This window comes from Emys orbicularis, chromosome 11 (genome assembly GCF_028017835.1).
Source record: "Emys orbicularis isolate rEmyOrb1 chromosome 11, rEmyOrb1.hap1, whole genome shotgun sequence".
Lineage (NCBI taxonomy): Eukaryota > Metazoa > Chordata > Testudines > Emydidae > Emys > Emys orbicularis.
In genome coordinates this window covers 80,867,725-80,889,947 of record NC_088693.1, presented here as the reverse complement: position 1 = coordinate 80,889,947, position 22,223 = coordinate 80,867,725, and the positions used below count along the sequence as shown (strand labels likewise).

General features: G+C 55.3%; 1 protein-coding gene across 1 annotated transcript; it reads left to right on the top strand.

Annotated features, from left to right (window-relative positions):
- The first annotated feature begins 5,214 nt into the window (after positions 1-5,214).
- Positions 5,215-19,081, top strand: LOC135885407 (zinc finger protein RFP-like). The gene is made up of 8 exons (XM_065413089.1): positions 5,215-5,637; positions 8,276-8,371; positions 9,104-9,334; positions 9,694-9,716; positions 10,494-10,606; positions 11,283-11,303; positions 11,601-11,627; positions 18,531-19,081. The coding sequence occupies exons 1-8, from the start codon at positions 5,221-5,223 to the stop codon at positions 19,079-19,081; spliced, it is 1,479 nt and encodes a 492-aa protein (XP_065269161.1). The 5' UTR covers positions 5,215-5,220.
- Positions 19,082-22,223: the final 3,142 nt, after the last annotated feature.

Here is a 22,223-nt window from a genome sequence, read left to right as displayed (position 1 = left end):
GCAGGCACAACTCACCTCACCTTGCTTTACGTTGGCTTGTCTATGGGAACAGTTAGTGCGCGTCAGGCTGGGGTGTCAATCTACCTTGCATGCACTAGTCTGCTACACACTAACTGGCTGGGTGCACCCTGCTGCTGTACATGGAAAGTTCCCTGGTGCACGTTGCTTTGTTCCTGTTTCAAAGCAGGGGAGATCAAAGCGCACTATGGAATTGTTAGTGTGTGTAGCAGGGTCCACACAGACAGTTAGTGTGCGGCAAGCTAGTGAGAGGCAGACTGACACCCCAGCCTGCTGTGAACTAACAAGCCCTGATTCTGCTCACACACTTTGCTACGGAGACCTCTACCCTGCAAACAGGACCTGGAACACCCCCCCACCCCCCCACATCTTAAAGTGACAGCCTGCAATTCCAACATAGTCCTCACTACAGCACAGCAAAGGAGAATTCCCTCCCCCAGGCCCACTGAGAAGAGTGGTGATTGCTGGGTACTGAGCTGTTACGAAAATCTGGCCAATGGCGGCCCCCGCCTGCAAGGTGCTAAACACCTCAGTTCCTACTGGAGTTGAAGGTACGTCTGCACTGTAATTAGTACCAGCAGCTGGCCCGTGCCAATTGACTCAGCCTCACTGGGCTCGGGCGAAGGGGCTGTTTAATTGCAATGGAGACGTTCGGGCTCAGGATGAAGCTCGGACTCTGGGACTCTCCCACCTCACAGGGTCGTAGAGCCTGGTCTCCAGCCCAAGCGCAAATATCTACATCGCAATTCAACAGCCCCTCAGCCTGAGTCAGCTGGCACAGGCCACCAGTGGGTTTTCAATCGCAGTGTAGACATAACCAAAGACAACTGAGGTTGCTCAGGACTTTTCAAGACGTGCTCAGCACCATGAAGGCCCAGGCCCATACATAGGAGACACAATGATAAATACTCTCCGCCCACGTCTGCAGCATCTCAGCCCATCCATGTGCGGCACGGACGGGCACTGACCTGCTATGGAAATCGCTGACTCTCTCTCCTGGTCGAGTCGGGGGCTCCTGACACAGCAGGACACTTTCTGGTTGGACTCTTCTGTTAGAACAATAGCAATCTCTGCTTGAAACAGGCCATCGGCCTCTCGGGATATGTTTTCAGAGGCTGATGGTAAGAGCTGCCCCTGGAGATCTCTCCACTGAGCCTTGGGCTGTGGGTACCATCCGGATGATTGACACACCACCCGGACCCCTCTGTCCTGATGTCCCTCCACAGAGATGGCAGGAGCAGAGCCCAAACCTACAGAAAAAATAAATGTACTTGTGATAATCCTACAGTGCCCAGTAATGACCCAAAAGCTTTATTGCAGCGTTATCAAAAGCCATTTCCTATTAAACTAATAATCAAATGTGAGTCCATGAGTGTGACTGGTCAGTTAATCTGGTCAGATTCCTATTTAATATACAGCAGGTAAAGTTAATGTCAGGACTTTTCTATGCACCAACTTGCTCCAATTTAGCTAAACTGATTTAGTTAATCAAGGGCAAATTCCTGGTGTGGACACTCTGAAATCAGGAAGGAATTGACTCAAGCTAAATCAGTATAAGCCATTTCCAAACCCATGTAAGTGTCCACACAGAAGTTTGCACTAGTTCATTGAAACCAGTGCACATGTACGTGTAGACAAGCCCTAAATTAATTCGCTAATAAAAAACCTTGTTACAGGGGAGTTCGGGTTGCCTTGACAGGGCCTTGTACCCTTGCAGAATGCAGACGTGAGTAGCAGAAAACTGGTACCTCCATAAGAGCTGGGACTGGTGGTGCTGCTGCATCCCTGGCTGGAAGTGGGTCCATCACCTCCAGGTTTTACAGTTTAGTTCAATGGCTCTCAGCACCCCCCACTATACACATTGTTCCAGCTCCCTTGAGTACCTCTGAAAGCCGGGAAACACGCTCAGCAAAACAGAAACCCAAACACTCAACAAGGAACTGCAGGGTTAAGGTCACACACCTCCCCCACCAGATCACACGTGGGGGGTTATTACTGACAAGCTAAACTGAAACCAAATTATCTTAACTGACACAAGAGTCTTGTACCTTAGCCAAAGGTGCGAATTCAAACGGATTTTATATTGCGGGGTCAGTCTGTGGGCAGAGAGGCCCTTAGGCTGTTTGGAAATTTCACAGATCAGCCTAGAGAGGGGAAAGAACCAAGGAGAGACAGAGACGGGACGAGTGTCTGGAGCCTTCCCCGAGTGGGATTCTTGACCAGAAGAGCACAGGCTACGAGTCCTCTCCCAGCAGGGGTGTGACTCACAGGGCTTTGGTCCGACAGACTCACGGGAAATGCCCAAGAGCCACGGACAGGAACTGAGGTTAAAGGTCTAAGGTGAAAATTATATGTAATTCCCCACCCCACCCCCCGTGCTTCTCTTGCTGTTCCTTTTAAACGGAGAATAACAGAGTTCTCACTTTTTGTTTGGGTACAGCAAATCAGATACTTTATTTTCTTTCTCTCTATCAATTGCATAGAGGGAGAGAGCTAAGCAGGTCTCTCAACAGGTAAACAATTACAGCAAGCATTTATACCTTTTGTTACAGACAATAATGAGCAACAGCTGCATTTTGTTTATACCTAGGTCATTCTGATATCTTGTTTTGCTCACTAATGTAGACTCTTAGTCTACATTCCATATTATCTACACAAGGTCACAACAACTTCTCACACAGTTCTTTCCCACTCGCCTCACACATTCCTCGCTTCTACAAATCTCGCGTTATTAGGGTTACAGTTAGCCTAACTCTTGCTAACGAACTGTCATGCATTGCATCCCCTTCCTGTCAGTTCTTTCTCTGCTTCCACACAGTACTAGCCAGTTTTGGTTTGGTTCCTGCCAGAAGGGTGGAGCAGCTGTCCACTGACTCCAGCTAGTTGGGGACTAGCCGGTAAACAAAGGAAAAAGTCCATGAGCCCTTGCAGCATGTTCAGTGGGGCATCTCCAAGGGTGGGGCCAATTCCACGGCCAAGTACAAAGAAAACAGGTGCCAAACTCTTCAGTTCGGGCTAGTCTACACTAGAAGCACGACAACGGCATGGCTGGGCTGATGCAGCTGCACCACTGTAGGGTGTCAGGTGAAGACGCCCTATGCCGGTGGGAGAGAGCTCTGCCGCCAGCATAATAACGCCACCTCCATGAGAGGCAGGAGCAGCTCTCCCGCTGACACAGTGCTGTCTTACATCACTCAGGGGTGTGGGTTATTTACCCCTGAGTGACATAAGTTATAGTTTTCAGAGTGGTAGCCGTGTTAGTCTGTATCAGCAAAAACAAGGAGGAGCCCTTGTGGCACCTTAGAGACTAACAAATTTATTTGGGCATAAGCTTTCGTGGGCTAGAATCCACTTGGTCAGATGCATGGAGTGGAAAATACAGTAGGAAGATCTATAGAGCAGTACATGAAAAGATGGGAGTTGCCTTACCAAGTGGGGAGGTCTAGACAAATCAATTAAAGTGGGTTATCATCAACAGGATGAAAAATCACTTTTGTAGTGGTAATCAGGGTGGCTCATGTCAAACAGTTGACAAGAAGGTGTGAGTAACAGTAGGGGCAAATTAGGATGGGGAAATTCGTTTTTTTTTTAGTTCTTGTAGTGACTCATCCACTCCCAGTCTTCATTCAGGCCTAATGTGATGGTGTCCAGTTTGCAAATGAATTCCAGTTCTGCCGTTTCTCGCTGGAGTCTGTTTTTGAAGTTTTTTTGTTGAAGAATTGCCACTTTAAATCTTTTATTGAGTGTCCAGGGAGGTTGAAGTGCTCTCTGACTGTTTTTTGAATGTTATGATTCCTGATGTCAGATTTGTGTCCATTTATTCTTTTGCAGAGAGACTGTCCGGTTTGGCCGATGTACATGGCAGAGGGGCATTGCTGGCACATAATGGCATATATCACATTTATAAAAACTATTCACAGTGCTCCTCAGTTTCCCCATCACTCCACCCCCCCTCACAGCTTGGACAATGAGGGCTGGAGCTCCACACAGTTGTGAGGTTTTACCCTTTTTAACAATAAATAAATAAATAAAGGCAAAGGTTTCTAATGGGACAATGTTTTTATTCTGTGTAACTTTGCGAGTAACTGTACTGCCATGTGCAATGTCCTCACGACAGCTAACAGCGCATAGGAGAGAAGTGCGGGATCCATCCTCTCTCACTGCAGATGCTGTCGCGCGCTTGCAAAGACTGACAGTTGGAAAAACGGCGCAAAAGGAAGCCGGAAACCATTGGAGGGCTGGGACACAAAGAGGTGCATGACGGGACATTTTGCATGTCCCAGGATGCACTTCGCTCTGTTTCCGCCTTCCCACAACACCTAGCGACAGATGGTGTCACCAGGCACTGTGGGATACACACTCACCGTGCATTGCTCATCTTGTCGACAATGGTGCCCCGAATGTGGACACGATCTGTCGACACAGGGAGCAAATGTAAACTCACATTGGGGACATTACTTTTTGTCAATTTTTTTGTGTTGACGTTAGTTTCATCGACAAAACTTGCCAATGGAGGCAGCAGCAGCATGTAACAGGCTTGTCACTAACTCAGATCCAGGAGCCTCAGGGTTTCTAATTCCTGGTCTTTATTCTCCCCACTTCTCCCAGCACCAGCCACAACAGCTCTCAGCTGCTTCATCCCCTTCCCCTCCATCCCAACCTCAGCTGCCGCCCTCATTGGGACAGGGACTTTCTGAGGCTGGAAGGAACCAGCCCCCAGCCAGCCCCCAACTCTGCACAGACTGGCTGGGGGAGGAGCTGGTGTTAGCCCTTTGCTAGCCCTGGCTGTCTCCCCTGCCCTCCCGGGCTGTGACCAGGGCCGGCTCCAGCATTTTTGCCGCCCCAAGCAGCAAAAAAAAAAAGAAAAGAAAAGAAAAGCCGCGATCGGCGGCAGCGCTACCGCCGCCGCTTCCTTCTTCACTTCTTCGGCAGCAGGTCCTTCCCTCCGAGAGGGAGTGAGGGACCCGCCGCCGAATTGCCGCCGAAGAGCTGGACATGTCGCCCCTTTCCGTTGGCCACCCCAAGCACCTGCTTCCTGTGCTGGTGCCTGGAGCCGGCCCTGGCTGTGACATGGGGGTGACTCACCGCAGGCCCTGCTGAGAGCAGCAGGAAGGAAACACCCCAGCCCAGCCAAACAGGCTCCTCTGAGCGCAGGAAAGTGAAACTAACCCACAGCAGCTGGGTCCTGGGTGCCGAGGGGCCATGGCTGCCGGGGACCTGGCCGGGAGCTTCCAGCATGAAGTGACTTGCTCCGTCTGCCTGGAGTATTTCACAGACCCGGTGTCTATTGAGTGTGGGCACAACTTCTGCCGGGCCTGCATCAGCCAGTGCTGGGGGGAGCCGGAGCCAGACTTCTCCTGCCCCCAGTGCAGAGAAACGGCCTCACAGAGAGACCTGCGGCCCAACAGGCAGCTGGGGAACCTGGTGGAGTTAGTGAAACGCCTGAGGCTGCAGGCGGGGCCAGAACCCGAGGGGCAGAGAGTGTGTAAGAGGCACCAGGAGGCTCTGAAACTCTTCTGCGAGGAGGATCAAACCCCCATCTGCGTGGTGTGTGACAGATCCCGGGCACACCATGCTCACACGGTGGTTCCCATCGAGGAGGCTGCCCAGGAGTACAGGGTAAGGAACAGTTATCTGCATGGCTGGGACAGCTTCTCTGTAGCTACAGGTTTCAGAGTAGCAGCCGTGTTAGTCTGTATCCGCAAAAAGAACAGGAGTACTTGTGGCACCTTAGAGACTAACAAATTTATTAGAGCATAAGCTTTCGTGGGCTACAACCCACTTCTTCGGATGCATATAGAGTGAAACATATATTGAGGAGATATATATACACACATACAGAGAGCATGAACAGGTGGGAGTTGTCTTACCAAGTCTGAGAGGCCAATTAAGTAAGAGAAAAAAAACTTTTGAAGTGATAATCAAGATAGCCCAGTACAGACAGTTTGATAAGAAGCAAGTGTGAGAATACTTACAAGGGGAGATAGATTCAATGTTTGTAATGGCTCAGTCATTCCCAATCCCTATTTAGCCCTGAGTTGATTGTGTCTAGTTTGCATATCAATTCCAGCTCAGCAGTCTCTCGTTGGAGTCTGTTTTGAAGTTTTTCTGTTTTAAGATAGCCACCCGCAGGTCTGTCAAAGAATGGCCAGACAGGTTAAAGTGTTCTCCCACTGGTTTTTGAGTATTATGATTCCTGATGTCAGATTTGTGTCCATTAATTCTTTTGCGTAGAGACTGTCCGGTTTGGCCAATGTACATGGCAGAGGGGCATTGCTGGCACATGATGGCATATATCACATTGGTAGATGTGCAGGTGAACGAGCCCCTGATGGTATGGCTGATGTGATTAGGCCCTAAGATGGTGTCACTTGAATAGATATGTGGACAGAGTTGGCATCGGGCTTTGTTACAAGGATTGGTTCCTGGGTCAGTGTTTTTGTTCAGTGATGTGTGGTTGCTGGTGAGTATTTGCTTTAGGTTGGGGGGTTGTCTGTAAGCGAGGACAGGTCTGTCTCCCAAGATCTGTGAGAGTAAAGGATCATCTTTCAGGACGTGTGTCTGACCAGCCCTGGGTTAGAGACAGGGAACTGCCTGATAATGGGATTGTTGTGCTGTGGGAATTTTTCATAATATTTTGGATGAATAGTATGTGCACCTCAGTGTCCCCTATGTGGTGCATGTTTAATACCAACAGACCCCAGTTGTCATCAGCGGGGATCAAAGCTGGGGACCTGTGGAGCTTAATGCACGAGCTAATGCACTGTTTCTCTTCTCCACGGCTGTAGGAGGCTAATACATCTTTAGCTGGTCTAGGTGCCACTAAAGGGGGACAGAGCGCCACACCAAGCAGGCATGGGTTACACATGATTAAGGCTATGAGTTTTTCACAGAGGTTGCAGAAGCCACGGAATCCGTGACTTCCAGAGACCTCCATGACTTCAGCTCGCAGCGGCTGGGAGCTGCAAACAGCTGGGGAGCTCCTGGCTGCCATGGGCGGTGTGGGCCCTCGGAGCAACCAGCGAGCCCCCACAGCTGCCCAGCCGCTGCGAGCGGTGTGGGGACCCCGCAGCTGAGCTCCCCATTTTGTCAGGGATATTTTTAGTAAAAGTCATGGACAGATCATGGGCTTCCGTGAATTTTTCTTTATTCCCCGTGACCTGCCATGACTTTTACTAAAAATATCCCTGACAAAATCTTAGCCTTACCCATGGTTAACTAGGTGAGGGGAGGGGGGAAGGGTGTTTCCTGGTAGAGACCCAGAGATTCAGGCATGCGGGACAGCTGGCTGCCTGGGGCCCCATGCCCATGGAGTGTCCCAGAAGACAGTGGCCTGGACGTTTGGCCCCAAACAAATGACCGTGGATGGCCTGTCCTCCAGTGTGCCCAGCTGGAGGACAAAGGACGGGGGTGGGGTTCTATGTGTGGGCTGCTGGAGGCAGGAGAGCAGCTTCTGCACTGGGACTACAACAACTCTCACAGAGGGGTCAGAGGGCTCTGGGACTGACCCAGATGGACCTTTCCGTTCTCTGTGTTAACTAACAACTGTCTGCGCTGTGTTCCAGACATGTAAAAACCAGGGAGAGTCCATTATTTTTTATTAAGGTCCAAATTTCTTGGTCAAGGCATAGTCAAGGTCCAGACTTCAGAGAAAATAATAAAAAATAACAACAATCATGATAATAAATAAACAAACATATTTCAGGATCTGCTCAAAAGCATCAGTTGGTCCAGATGTAGCCCACGGTCCGCCTGTTGCCTGCCCCGGTAATAAACCCCTCTGCTTTTGCAATGCTGGTTGAGTCACTCCAGAGTAAGGAAGTGGGGTACATGGCTCCCTTGGGGCATACAAGTCTCCCTTGGGTGTCCAGCTCAGGTGGACTTGCTGATGTGAAGCAGGGGTGCTGAAGGCTCTGAGATTCAGAGTCAGGAGGCGGTGAAGCCAAGTGGCTTTTCTCATTGGAAAAAGTGTGACCCTAAGGGGGTTGCCACACTAAAGAGCTCCTCCCAGGGCTGTTCCAGAGCCCCGGACTATGGCAGGGAAACAGCCTGGAGATGATGGTGCTGGGGAGGGACTGGGCCAGGCCAAGGCCCAGCAGCTCTGCCCGGGGAGTTATTTTGGAGCTGGGGTCACTTTTTCAGCGGGCTGGGGAAGGGGGACCTGCTCCCACCGCCTTACTCTGCTCGGTGACGATGTTGTTGCTGGGCACAAACCAGTGACCCCAAACCAGCCCCCAGAACCATCGTCTGTTTGCAGGAGCAAATCCTGAGCCGCCTGCAGCGTCTGCGGGAGGAGAGAGAAGAGCTCCTGGGACTGAAATCCGACTGGGACAAGAAGAGTGAGAGGCTCCTGGTAAGTGCCCTACCCTGCCCAGCCGGTTTGCACAGGGGTGTCAGTGAGAGCAATGGGGGATCTCTGCTGGTTGGGGTCTGGGCGGTGCAGAAGGTTAAAGGTTTCCAGAGTCGATGCAGGGAGACGGTTCAGGGTCATTTTAACCAGTGCGGGGCAGCGTCTGCTCTCAGGTGCCTGGTGTACATCAGAAGTGACCCCACCGAAGTCAGTGGGGTCAGGGTCAGATTCCTCTGGGACCCTGGGGTTAGTTCCCACTGGAGTAAAAGGGTTCACCCCAGGGTAGCTGGGAGCAGTCTCTGGCTCTCTAGTGCTGGGGGGTGGGGGGTGGGGGGGTAGCAGGAGAGGCCAGTAAAACGGCTGAGCAGGCAGGGATGTGGCAGGGGTCAGGGCGGAGCAGGGGGAGATTTGTGCTGATCCCAGGGTTTGAGTGTCAGACGTTCCAGTGAGGCCATTGGGCGGTTTGGGCAGCACCATTTGCCAAGGCCTGGTCTGCATTTCAACCTGTTGCTGGTACAGCGATGGGGTGGGGTGGGGGGTGATTGATTGTAGGGGGGTTGGTGATTTTTGGTGACATTTTCATACTAGCAAAAGGCCTAGTGCAGACACAGTTACACTGGCAAAGGTATCGAATGAAACGCTCTGTGCAGCCCAGACAAGGCCCTGTACCATTTCCCATGACCCCCACTCACCCCGTGTCCCTGCCCTGCCCCTGCGTCTCTCTGCGCACCCCAGAGGCAGACGGAAGTGGAGCGGCAGCTGGTGGTGTCCGAGTGCGAGCGGCTGCGCCAGTTCCTGGCTGAACAAGAGCGCCTCCTGCTGGCCCGGCTGGCAGAGCTGGATGAGGAGATGGGGAGGAGGAGGGAGGAAAACACCACCCACCTGGGTGAGGAGATTTCCCGGCTCAGCGCCCTGATCACGGAGCTGGAGGGGAAGTGTCAGCAGCCGGCGCCGGAATTGCTGCAGGTGAGACTGTGTCAGATGCACCCAGAGCCCAGTGTCGGGAGGGGATGGCCCCCGAGACCCTGTAAAGCTCACTGCCGAGCGTGCGGACGGGATATCTGCAGGGCCACGGGCTGCAGAGAGAGAGGAGCTCGGACTCTCGGGGAGGTGGGGGGAGGCTGGTGAAAGGCTGTTCCAGCCCCAGGGCTCAGCGCAGGAGGCCCGGCCGTCCCTGGAGGGCAGCTCTGCTCCCCCTAACCCACAGCCCTTTAGTGCCGCCACCCCACTGGGGGAGCAGCCCGTGGGGCCGGGGCTGGGAGAGCAGAGTGACCCGGCTGAGCCATGGGCACTGACTCTCTGCTCTGTCTCTCCTTCCCCTCTAGGGTGTCAGAAGCGCCGTGAGCAGGTACGTCCGGGCTCCGTCTGCCCCTCACGCTCCATTGGGCTGGGAAGAGACTCAGAGCCCAGGCTGCAGACCCAGCGCCCCAACCGTGGGAGGGTCTCACCCTCTGGATCCAGCCCCCTTCTGTCCCCATTGCCCTGGGGCTGCAGCCGCTGTGTCTGTGTGACCCACCCTGGGGAGGGGATTGCCCCACTGCTTTGGCTGGAGACCCCTCCCTGGGACCAGGCTGGCTTGGGGGATTATTCATGGGGCTGGGGCCTGTCACCCTGAGGGCCCAGCTGGGACCTGGCCCCAGCTCTGTCATGGCCCAAAGCCTGTCCCATGTGATGGGGCCCAGGGCCTGTGGGGAAAGAGCCGAGTGTCCCAACCCAGGCCCGAGTGGGGCAGAGTCCCCGTCCCAGAGCCCCCCACCCCATGGGGAGTGACAGGCCCCTTGGAGGCTGAGAGGAGAAGCTGAGGAGAGGCTGGGCCTGGAGAATGGGCCCCTCTCTCAGCCCTGGGATCGGCCCCTCCAGGCCCTAGTGGGGACGTGGGACTGGCCGGGTGTGAGGGGAGCTGGGGCTGGCCCTGCCCAGGCTGGGTTTTCTCTCTGGATGGAGAGTGGGCCCCAGGCCGGCCCCGGCAGATGGTGCAGGCACTAAATTCCCTGGGCAGCAGAGGTCATAGCCTCGTTAGCCCTGCCTGTGGCCCAGCTCCTACCCGCTCCCCGTCTGGCTCTGGGGGGCGGGAACATAGGGCCGAGGAGGAGGAGGAGGAATAAAAACACTCGCGTCTCTGCAGGGGCGAGAAGGCAACGTCTCCGCATCTGGCGCCCGAGTCCCCTGAGCTGGAAAAGAGAATCCGGGATTTCCCGCGAGAGAACAATCTCCAGGAGGCTGTTACGGGATTCCTGGGTAAGGGGCGCTGCTGGGGGTTTGTCTCTCGTTGTATTGGAGCAGGGCAGGGGAAGGGATTTGGCCCAGCAGGTTGGGCCCATATTACTCGTGGATCAGAGCTTAATTCAGAGCACTGTGACTGCCCAGCTCAGAGGGGCCCAGATCCTGGGAGAGCCCTGGGGGTCCCAGCTTCCCTGGCTGCTCAGAGCATTGCCCAAAGGGGAAGATTTCAGGAGAGCAGATAATTCATAATCATGAATCTGTGTGACCAGCGCTGCCTCCCGCTCTCTCCCTGGTTATCTGAGCGCAGGGACTGATGCTCTTGGTTAACGAGAGACGTTATCACAGACTCAGGGCCGGATTCCCGCCTCCCTGACTGTCACCAGCTGAGCATCAGGGCCCTCATGTTTGAGCACCTTGGGCCAGACTTTCAAAGGTATTTAGTGTCTGGTGGGAACCTCCAAAGCACCTAACTCCTATGGACTTGCCTAACCTGCTTCAGCACATTTGAAAATCCCACTCAGTGTCTACCTGCATCTTTAGGTGCCTAAATATCTAGGAGAAGCTCCCTCCTTTTGCCTTGGTCGCCAGCCTGTGCTGGGATATTGTATCAGCTTGAAAGAGCTGTGGCTCTAGTAGTGGTGAGACAGGGGTTGTGGCTAATTATTCTCTCTCTCTCTCTCTCTCCTTCCAGAGGGGCTGGCTGCAGAGAGAGGTGAGACTCCTGGGTCGCTGTGCTAGGGCAGGGCACGACAGCTGCTGGGAGCCTGTTTCCCCTGTCTGGAGCAGCCCCTGGGCTGGGCGGGTGTGACGGGATCTGCATGGGGGAGAAACCCAGCCGGGAAACATGGGACAGAAAAGCCGAGGGGGAGTTGGAGCCTGTTGAGCCCTGGTCTGTTGTGAGACGGTGCAGAGCCGGGTGTTGTGGGGAGGGGCCGTGTACGTACCTGATCCCTGCTCCGGGTGACTCTGCTGTGTGAATTCTCACCTCTTTCTCTGCTGGTTGTTCCAGGACTCAGAAGAGCCCGAGGATTCGCAGGTAACTGTGGCCAATCCTGTGTCAATGACTCCAGCCCCCTCCCTTAGAAGAGATTCACTCCCTGCAGCTGCTCCTGGCACCACCCCCCAGTAGTGCCTGCAACCTGGGCTCCCTTCTGGGCAGGGCCCCAGGTCCTGGGAGACGCGCTGGCCAGGCCCAGGGTCTGCAGCAGGGCCATTGGTGCCAGGGGCGGCTCTAGGCACCAGCAAAGCAAGCACATGCTTGGGGCAGCCCATTTGCAGGGGTGGCAGGGATCCAGCATGGGAACTGAGAACCAACAGGGGGCCCTGGGAGCTGTAGTTCCTTGGTTAGCTCCCTGCCTATAGAGCCAGCCCTGGAGCAGGGAAAGAACTACATTTCCCAGCATTCCCTTGGCCACTAGCAACAGGAAAGAGGGGGAGGGAGTGAGGAAGCTGAGACCTCATGCTGCAGCCTGCTGTGAATGGAGAGCTGCACTGGGAGTAGGGATTCCATATTTTAACATTCAAAAAATAGGACACTCCACGGGGAGGGAGGGTAGCCCCCCCCGCCCCCATCCACTCCCTCCGACTGCCCCCCACAGAAACCCCAACCCATCCAGCCCCTCTGCTCCCTGTCCCCTGATCACCCCCTCCCAGGACCCCTGCCCCAACTGCCCCCAAGGACCCCACCCCCTATCTAAGCCCCACTGATCCTTGTCCCCTGATTGCCCCCTCCCGGGACCCCACCCCCTATCTAAGCCTCCCTTCTCTTTGTCCCCAACTGCCGCCTCCTGAGACCCTCCCCCCAACTTCCCCCCTAGGACCCCACCCCCTACCTGTCCCATGACAAACCCCTGGGACTCCCATGCCTATCCAACTGCTGCCTGTCCCCTGACTGCCCCCCCGAACCCCTGACCCATCCAACCGCCTCTGCTCCCTGTCCCTTGACTGCCCCCCCCGGAACCACCTACCCCTCTCCAACCCCCTTACTGTACCACTCAGACCAGCGTGTTCCCCTGCGGAGCCACAGCCACCCCCCCACCCAGCACCTGCCTTCCAGATTTGAACACCTCAAAATTCAGGAGTGCTCAAGCTCAGTTTGGGCGGCTGTTACTTAATTTCTCCCAAATCAAATATACTGATCCACTGTAACTTGCTATAGAAAAAGTAGGATAAAATTGAGCAAGAAATGCTTCCCAGTGGTTATTAGGACTGGAATTGCTATTTTCAACAGCCATTGCCTTTTGTTTGTTTGTTTGTTTGTTTAAAAGGAAGACAGTGATATTGCATTGGCAAATTCCCCATAGAAAGAAAGAGTGGAACAAAAGAATAACAAAGGCACCTCAACTTTTCCTCATTTATGTAGGACAGTCTTATAATATGCATCCAGATATCCTCCAATCACACAAGCTGAAAATTGTTCCACTTTACTGCAGTTCTGTAACCATATGGGAACCAGTCCTGTCTGTGTTCTGTGCACATCTAAAATTCCTGCTGAATGACCTGCCCTGGGAGCGAGTTACCAGTGACCCAGGGCTGCGGATGAAGGAGGGTGCAGGTGGGGGGAAAGGGGGAAGAGCCCAGGGCTGGGGCGGCGGGGGGTGCGGCAAGGAGCCTAGAGCTGGGAGGGGGGGCAGCCAACATTTTTTTTTCTTGGGGCGGCAAAAAACCTAGAGCCGGCCCTGATTGGTGCTGGTACTGCGCTCGCTGCCAGAGCTCCCAGCCCCTGACCCAGCCCAGCCTGTTGTCCCAGCGCTGACCCCTGCCCTGCAGGTGGGGACCCTGCTGTTTGCCTGGCTGAGCCCCCCTCTCTGCCGCTGCCTCTGTCTCTGCGCTCGCAGGCTCAGCCCGTGCCAGGGCCAATGCGGCGCTGCTGGGGCTGCTCCTTCCCTCGGCAGCTGGATTCTCTGTGTCTGGGGCAAATGGCCGGGCAAGGGGGCAGGGATCTGCTCAGAGACACAAGCCCTGTGCTGCACCCAGAGGGCAGAGACCAGGCAGGGCCATGCAGCAAAGTGCCACCACGCTGGGATTAACCCTTTCCTTCCACCCACCCCACCAGCCCCCGACCGGTCAGTGCCACTCGACTGCCCGCGCTCTGATCCCTGGGACCTGCGTCCGGCAACTCGGGGGAGTCACTGGGTGAACATGTGGGGCAGTAACCAGGCCTCCCTGCACCTCAGGGTCCCCGTGTGCAATGGGGAAGGCCCCGCGCTGTCACACAGCCCTTAGGGGCTGGGCAGTGAGTGTTATTATTGGTATCACGCCCACGAGTGCGCCAGGTGCTGCAGAGACAGAACAAGGGGCTGCCGGCCCCGAAGGGCTCCCGGTCTGAGTGTGGACCAGGCCCCGCAAATGCTGAGGTGGTGCCAGGATCCCAGTGCACCCTGGGGCCTGTCTGGCTGGGTCTGAGTATTGTAGTGACCCTGCTGGTGCCGAGCTGGGCCCTGGGTCACCCCAGTTCAGCATCCAGCCATCAGGGGGCTCAGGACTCCCAGGGCAGGGCAGGGGCAGCCAGAGGGGGAGCAGGCTCAGACAGCCACAGGCTGCAGGAAAGAGGGAACCGCTGGGGAGCTGGGATGGGGAGGCCAGGAGTCAGGTGGGAGGCACCACTCTGTGCTCAGCTGCTCCAGATTCACACTCAGGGATGCAGGCTTCATTGGGCCCATGTAGACAGACCGGAGAGAGGGAGGCTTTGTCCGCATGGGGAACGGGCAGCAGTTCTGTTAAATGGGGGGCACTTGTGCAGACTCATCATGGTGTGGCACCCCCAAGCTCCCCCTCAGCTGGTTCTGGATGGCCCTGCCTCAGTTTACCCTCTTCAGCACTCCTTAAACTGCTCCACACAGTCCAAAAGCTCTGAGACAAAAGTCCCCTGCTGGGGTCCACTCTGAGTTCAATTAAACCCCAAAATAAAATCTTTTCCTTCACTCTGCTCCAGCCTCTGGCTCGAACTCAAGGCCCTCACTCTCCTTGAGTCAGGAGCCCCCAGCCCTCCTTCCCAGAGCTGGGTTCAGGTCAGACTGTACCTCTGTTCCCTGCAGCCCTCACGTGCAGGGCTCTCTCCTCATTCAGCTGCTGTTTCTATCAATATCATCTCTGGCAGCTCCTCTCTCTAGGCACACCCCTTCCAGGCTCCTTGCTCTGGGAGCTCTCCTGGGGTTCCCTCTCCTCAGCAGCTTCCTGTTTCTGGGATCCCTTCAGCTGAGCCCGGGTAACCCTTTATCAGGCTCATTAGCTATTTAGCTGCCAACCAGGCACCTAGGGATTTAATTACTTCCAGGGTGGGGCTGGATTGCCTGGTTCTTCCTTACAGGAGCCTGTCATAGGTAGGCTGGGCCCTGACTCCCCCTAAAGGGCCGGCCCCCATAACCTCCCTTCCTCCGGTCCCCCAAAGCCGACCTCTTCCTAAAGGCAGGCTTGACCGTGGCTAACACTTGGTTGTGTTCTGCAGCCAGGGGACACTTCCTGGCCGGCTGCCACAAGGAAACCTACAAGGCCCTTGGCCATATTTTCATTCTTGTCACTGAATTGTGAAAAAATGAAGAGACCAGGAGTTGTGTTCCCCACAGTCCTGTGTAGTTCATGTGGTGGGCAAAATCCCCCCTAGTCTTCAGCCTGGCGTAGTTCAGAACAGCTTGTACTCTGTAAGTCAGGCCCTCTGGCCGTAGCAGAGGTAGGCAATAGCACCCGGCTTCCCCCATTGCCCTCATCCTGCTGTGGCAGATATGCACTGGCTACAGAGCTTCCCCCTCAGCCAGATACACACCAGGTGTGTCCATCACAAGGCCCTGTAATGCTCTGCCAGGTCTGGCTGGGGTCTGTTACACACAGCGCCACCTCGTGGCTGCACAGTACAATACAGGTTAGTGTTCCCCGAGAATTGGTAACTGGCCTCAGGCTGCCACAAGGTCCCTGCAACAGCCGCCCCCAGGACACTCACCCCCCCCCCCCCAGTGACGTTTGTCTTTCACTCAGATAGCTCCTTATTAGCATCTCTAATTACTGCTGAGCACAGCTTTTATTCCTGCAGCCTTGAGTAAATGAACTCTGGGAGCCCATTTCAGATCCAATTCTGTCCACATGACAGGATGGACTTCATTTTAGCCTCGGTCTGGTTGGGGTTTGTGTTGCTCTTTCAGGTCTCTCGGGGGAAAGGTCCCCAGTCTCTTCCCTTTCTAGTTCAACTTCCTCCTGGACGTGTGTTTTTATGGTGGCTTTTCCCTCCCGCAGGTGGAATCCCCACCTCAGACAGTCCATCTTCCACACGATGGTCCTGTACCTCTGTCCTTGTCTCCAGCCGGCTGGCGTAGGTCGCTGCCCAGCGGCTCTGTTTTGTGGAGACGCTGCGCCTGCTCTCTCTGGCATAATTTCATCTCTTTCTACAAGACCTCTGGGCTCTCCTGCTTCGTATGCGTCTCAGAGCCGGGCTTCGTTCCACACTCGATCTTAAGCTGGTTCTGGAGCTCAGTCAGCTCTTTCTGCAACAACAAACACTGCTGTCCCCTGGTCACCTTCCAGTGCTGAGACGGGCCAGTTCCTGCTCCGCTGGATGGCTTGGGCTGAGATCCAGTCCCTTGTCAGCGCATCTCCTCTAGCCCCTGCCGGGGCTCAGCCTTTGGGGCTGGGGGATGTTCAGCTGTGCGAGGCCTTCTGCCCTGCTCCCCTCGGCTGCAGCAACCTTTTCTTCTCGCTCTCTCCAGGCCATTCGTGGGTGAGTTTGCTGGGTCCCTGTAGAGGACACAGCCACTAGGGCAGCTTCCCTTATAGCCAGCACCTCTGTATCTGTGCCCATCGACATCCAGCCCTTCAGTGGGTGATCAGCTTGTTCCCCTAAAAAGCCTCCCAGGACACCCCCCGCATCACTCCCCTCCCCTGTGTAAATGCAGCCTCCTGGTGATGTATTGCTGGGCTCTCTCTCTTATCGCACTCACCAGAGCCCTCAGCCTGCACCTCGGCCCCCTCCTGAGCCACCAGCTTTAGTCTGTCTAGTTCTGTAACTAGTTCCAGGAGCTGTTCCTTCTCCTGTCTTAGGAAACGTCTACATTTGAGCTAAGAGGTGCGATTCCCAGCTCGTGTAGACGTAACTGAGCCAGCTCCTAACAATAGCCGTGTGGCTAGGGCAGCGCAGGTGGCAGCTTCAGCCACTGCCTGAGTACAACACCCCCCAGCCCCCTTGGTACGTACTCAGCCAGCTGCCCTGAGCTGCCCTTCCTAGCCGGGCTACACGGCTACCTTCAGCATGCTGGCCTGAGCAGAGCTAGCGCAGGTACGTCTACATGAGCTGGGAATCGCCTCTCCCAGCTCAGATGCAGACAGACCCTCAGTTCCAGCTTCTCCAACTTTCTTCCTTCTGACCGGTGTGGCAGGATCCTGAGTCCCAGCAAACCCTTCCCTAGTTTCCCAGCCACACCACTCACATCCTGCAGCCCATTCTGGGGCCCCTCCTTCACTAGGCCTAGGGCTTGTTCAAGCCCTTCCCGTTCTGGCTCCTGGGTAACTTTCCTCTTTTGGCTCATTTTCTACCCTGGCTGCCTGCAGCTTGGCTGCCTTGAGACTGTTGCTCCCCATCTGCCTGTTGCTTTGCGCCTCCCTTGGCTGAACTATTCTGGTCTCCTCTGGGGCCAGGGCTCCTGGGCCCGGGGTACTGGCCATTCCAACTGCCGCGTCCTCCCTGCGGTCTGGTGCCTGGCACTTGGTACAGTCAGAAGCTGTGAATTTCTCCTGCAACCCTCTGCCCCCCTGGGGCCTGCCCTTCTCCTCTCTCCCTTCCTTGCATCTGCCCCTCTGCTCAACCCCCGCATCCCTCCTGGTGACTACCCCTTCCCTCACTCCCCCGTTGCCCCCTGGGGTCTACCCCACCCCTTACCCCCCTTTTACTCCCCTTGTCACCTGCACCTTCCCCCCACCCCTCCTTTTACCCTGGATGCAGCCTCTCCGTCTACTACCCCTCTGCCTCCCTAGTGCCTGCCCCTCTGTTCATCTCTTGTGTCCCCTGGTGTGAGCCCCTTCCCTCTCCCCCCTCTGTGCCCCAGTGCAGCTCGCCCCTTCCCCTGCCCCTCTTTGGCCCCTGGTGCCCACCCATCCCATGTCTCTCTCTCTCCCTTGGCACCAGTCCTGCCCCTCACTCATGCTCTACGGCCCTGGTGCCTGCCCCTCCTCTTCCTCCTTACCCCCCCTGTGCCCACCCCTCCCATCACCCCATTCAGCCCTGGCATATGCTCCTCTCCTCACCCCCCCACAGCCCCCTGGCACCTGCCGCTCCTCTTGCCCTTCTCAGCCCACTGGTGACTGCCCCTGCTCTAGCCAGCCCCTCTTCCCCAGGCTCCTGCCTCACTCTATCCCCCTGGTGCTGCCCATTCACTCCCCCCCACATTGTCTTGGCACCTGCCCCACTCCTCATCCCCCCCACCCCTAGCACCTGTCTGACCCCTTGATCCCCCCTGCCCCATTGGAGCGCCCCCATTCCCTCACACCCCTCTGCCCCCTGGTGCCCATCCCTTCCCTGGCTTCCCTGTGCCCCTGGGGTCTGTCCCCTTCTTCTCCCCTGGTGCCCACCCCTCCCCTCATCCCCCGCAGCCCCCTGGAACCTGCCCCTCCCTTCACCCCCTCTGTCCTCCTGATGCCTGCTCCTCTTGCTCCCCATTGCCCTTGTGCCTGTCCCCCCGCCCCTCCACCCCCCTCTGCCCCTGTCACCTGCCCCTCCCCTTTCCTCTCCCAGCATCAGTCTGTTCCCTCCCCTGCCCCCCCCCGACACCTTCCCACCCCTGCCCCGCTCCCCCTGCCCTTCCCCTTCATTGTCTCCTCACAGGCAGAGGGGCCCTGTCTCCCCTCAGCCAACAGCCCCCCTCCCCACTCAGCGATTAACGGGGATGCAGATTCATTTCCCTTTGATCCCAGTGACCGGCCCCTGCCCCCAGCACTGACTTTGTGACTCTCTCCCCAGTGGACGTGACTCTGGATCCAGACACGGCAAATCCCCACCTCATCCTGTCTGAGGATCGAAAACGTGTGAGATACGGAGACACATGCCAGGATCTGCCTGACAACCCTGAGAGATTTGATACATGTCCCATTGTCCTGGGTGCTGAGGGGTTTGCGGGTGGGCGTCGTTACTGGGAGGTGGAGGTGGGAGACAAGACGAGATGGGCTCTGGGGGTTTGTAGGGAATACGTGAGCAGGAAGGGGCTGGTCACAGCATCACCTGGGAATGGATACTGGGTCGTGTGGCTGAGGGATGGAGGGTACAAGACCTGTACCTCCCCCATGATCCCCCTCCCCGTGAGTGTCAGGCCCAGCCGGGTGGGGGTTTTCCTGGACTATGAAGGGGGCGAGGTCTCATTTTACAATGTGACTGACAGGTCCCTTCTCTTCATTTTCCCTGACACCTTCTCTGGGACGCTCCGTCCTTGTTTCTGTCCTGGTCTCAATGCTGAGGGTACAAACGCGGCTCCCCTGATAATCTGCCCGGTCTCAGCTCAGGCCAGAGGCAATTAGGGTGGCCAGGTGTCCGGTTTGGAACCATACACCCGGTTGAAAAGGGACCCTCCCCAGCCTGGTGAAAATGAGTGAGTGAGTGAGAGTGGGGGAGAGCAAGCGATGGAGGGAGGGGGGTGGAGTGAGCGGGGCGGGATCTCAGAGAAGGGGGTTCAGTTTCATTTGGTCAGAAAGTTGGCAACCCTGGAGGGAATCTGTGTCCCTGACAATGACCCTGCGGCAGAGATTGGCCCCTCCCAGCGCTGACCAGCCCCCAGGCCTGTTCCCGGGGGATGGTCTAAAGGGCATCACCTGCCTGACCCCCGCCCCGTCCCCTCTCAGTTCCCAGCCCCAGGCCTGTGAGCTGGGGGAGGCGAGAGGGGAGGAGAAGGGGGGAGCCACCTGCTGGGCTGTGGGGGCAGGGGGGTGGATGGGTGGGTGCAATGTCGGGTGGATGCTGAGGGTCAGGAAGGGAAGAGCCCATATCACCGGAGGAAGATGGGGGGGGGGGGTTCCAAGAAGAGGGAGGGGAGAGAGGCCCCAAGGAGGAAGAGCCCCTGGCAGAAATGACAGAGGGGGGAAGAGGAGCCCAGTGAGTGCGACGGGGCCAGTGAGCGACAGGAAGGTCCCGGCATTTCCTGCCCTCGGGGAGTCTCTGCCCACGGAGGGGAGTGAAACGGGCCCAGGGGCAGGAGTGAGAGCGCCGGGGCTCTGCTGTACGGGCCGCTCTGCGTGCATGTGTGTGTGTGGCGGGGGGGGGGGGGGAGGGGGAGAGCTGGGGAAGGGGATTCGGTGGCTGGGTCAGGGGAAGGGGAGTGAGAGCCCAGCCCCAGGGCTGTGTGAGCGAGGGGCCCAGGCTGGATGTATGGAACCCACTTGCTGGAAGGAGCCCAGGCAGCTTCTCCCCCTATTCCCTTGCTCCTCCCTTGTGCAGTGTGAGACGGCTCCCAGCGCAGGGCGAGACTGGTAAGAAATACTGACCGGCAGCTAGTGGTTGTTGCTGCCCCTCAGACTACCCCATCCCCTGTCCCGGGGTAGCAGATGGTGACGGACGGGGATCAGTCACTCCTGTCAGAATTTCTACCCCTGTGAAACCTCAATGGAAAATATGGAGAGAAACAAAAATGAGAAATTGTTCTAATTTATAAAATGTAATTATGCAAGATTTAAATACAAGAATATTTTAATTTTCATTTCAACAGTATTTCAAAAACAAACATCTAACTATATTTTTAGAAATGGAATTATTTACATTTATTTTTGATTGTTCACTCAAATCTACATTAAAGTTTATCTTCTCTATATAGCATTGCTTGTATTTCAACTGCATCATTTCAAGAAATTGAAAATATTTATCCTAACAATGTAATTATTAAACTGTCAGACTGGGTTGTTCAGTTACAATGTACATGTGTCAGAAACAGGGCCGGCTCCAGGCACCAGCTTGGCAAGCAGGTGCTTGGGGCGGCTACTCGAGAGAGGGGCGGCAGGTCCAGCTATTTGGTGGCAATTCGGCGGACGGTCCCTCACTCCCGCTCGGAGTTGCAATTGCGATCACGCCTTTTTTTTTTTTTTTTTTTGGCTGCTTGGGGCCGGCCCTGGTCAGAAACATCACAACTACACACACGTGCAGCTCCTCTCTCTCTCTCTCTCTCTCTCTCTCTCCCTTCTTTTTGTCTTGACTGATTCCCTCTGGGAGGCAGGGCACATGCATCCACCTCCTGCAGGACTCACACTGCACCTCTGAAAAGTAATACAGTAACTCCCCACTTAACATCCTCTCACTTAACGTTGTTTCGATCTTACATCCCTGCTCCATTACAGAACATGCTTTCTTAAAGTTGTGCAATGCTCCTCTATAACGTCGTTTGGCCGCCTGCTTTGTCCATGACTGGCAGCCCACCTATGGCCCCCCCACAGTGCCTCCCGCCCACTGGCAGACCCCACGGATCAGCGCCTTCCCCCTGCTCCCCCCTGCCTCCTGCCCGCAGCAATCAGCTGTCTTGTAGCGTTCAGGAGGAAGGGGAGGGAGGGAGGGGAAGGCTGCATGCCGCGTCCTCACTCCTCCCCCCAGCCTCCTGAACGCTACAAGACAGCTGATTGCTGCGGGCAGGAGGCAGGGGGAAAGCACTGATCTGCGGGGTCTGCCAGCGGGTGGGAGGCACTGGGGGGGGCGTAGGGGAGCTGATGGGGGGCTGCCAGCCTGTTTAATACCTGTATTAAATTGCTTGTTTAAAATTGTTTAAAATGTATATAATGCCTTTTGTCGGGCAAAAAAATAAAAAATTCCCTGGAACCTAAGCCCCCTATTTACATTAATTCTTATGGGAAAATTGGATTAGCTTAACATAGTTTCGCTTAAAGTCGCATTTTTCAGGAACATTAAGTTAGGAGTTACTGTAGATGAAAAAAATGATGACACAGACTAGAGTTAATTAACCAAACATTTCAGTGAACTCACAAAAGATTATATAATAATATTCCTAGAACTTCTGCTAGAATTAATTCATGTGATTTGTAACTTTCTAGCTACATATAATCGGTAATTAGGATATGACCCCCCTTCCTTGTTCTTCTTCTCACATCAATTAACAAACCTGGTCCCCAACCTCAAATGCTATTTTCCTATATATAGAAATCTCTTCTACCAAATCCTTTTGTGTTTGTTTTTCTTAGCCAATGTGCTGTCAGTGTCCACTGTTGATTTTAATGGACTCTTTGTGTTCTTGGTTATCAGGACACAACAAATGTAATTTGGTAAAGAAATAGAGAAGGTGTGTGTATGTGTGTGGGGGGGAAATACGTCTTTTGTTGATATTCTCAGGATTCTGGCGGCAGGTCAGTCACAGACGGATGCTCTGGGTTGGCAGGTAAGCCATGAAAGCCATTACCCGGGGCTCAGGCTCCTCTGTGGCTGGGACGTCATCTGACTTTTCTGGTGCATCGCCTCTCCTGTCTCCCTCAGGCTGGGCAGAGTCAGATGGGCCGTCTTCTCTTACTGTGCTGGTGCCGTGTGGGCGGCTGATCTTAGGATCAAATGGAAAGCCAGGAGAGAGCGCGGGAGAGAGACAGGATGACAAAGAGTGAGGGTAGAAGGAACACACAAGGGAAGGGGAGACAGAGCAGGATCTCACGTGTCTCCAGCTGGTGTGTCTGCTGGTCT

Bases quoted from the DNA above. Each gene is read 5' to 3' on its own strand.
- LOC135885407 (XM_065413089.1), top strand. From the start codon at position 5,221: ATGGCTGCCGGGGACCTGGCCGGGAGCTTCCAGCATGAAGTGACTTGC. The intron at 8,372-9,103 runs GTAAGTGCCCTA...TGCGCACCCCAG, and splicing joins AGAAGAGTGAGAGGCTCCTG to AGGCAGACGGAAGTGGAGCG. The intron at 9,717-10,493 runs GTACGTCCGGGC...GCGTCTCTGCAG, and splicing joins GTCAGAAGCGCCGTGAGCAG to GGGCGAGAAGGCAACGTCTC.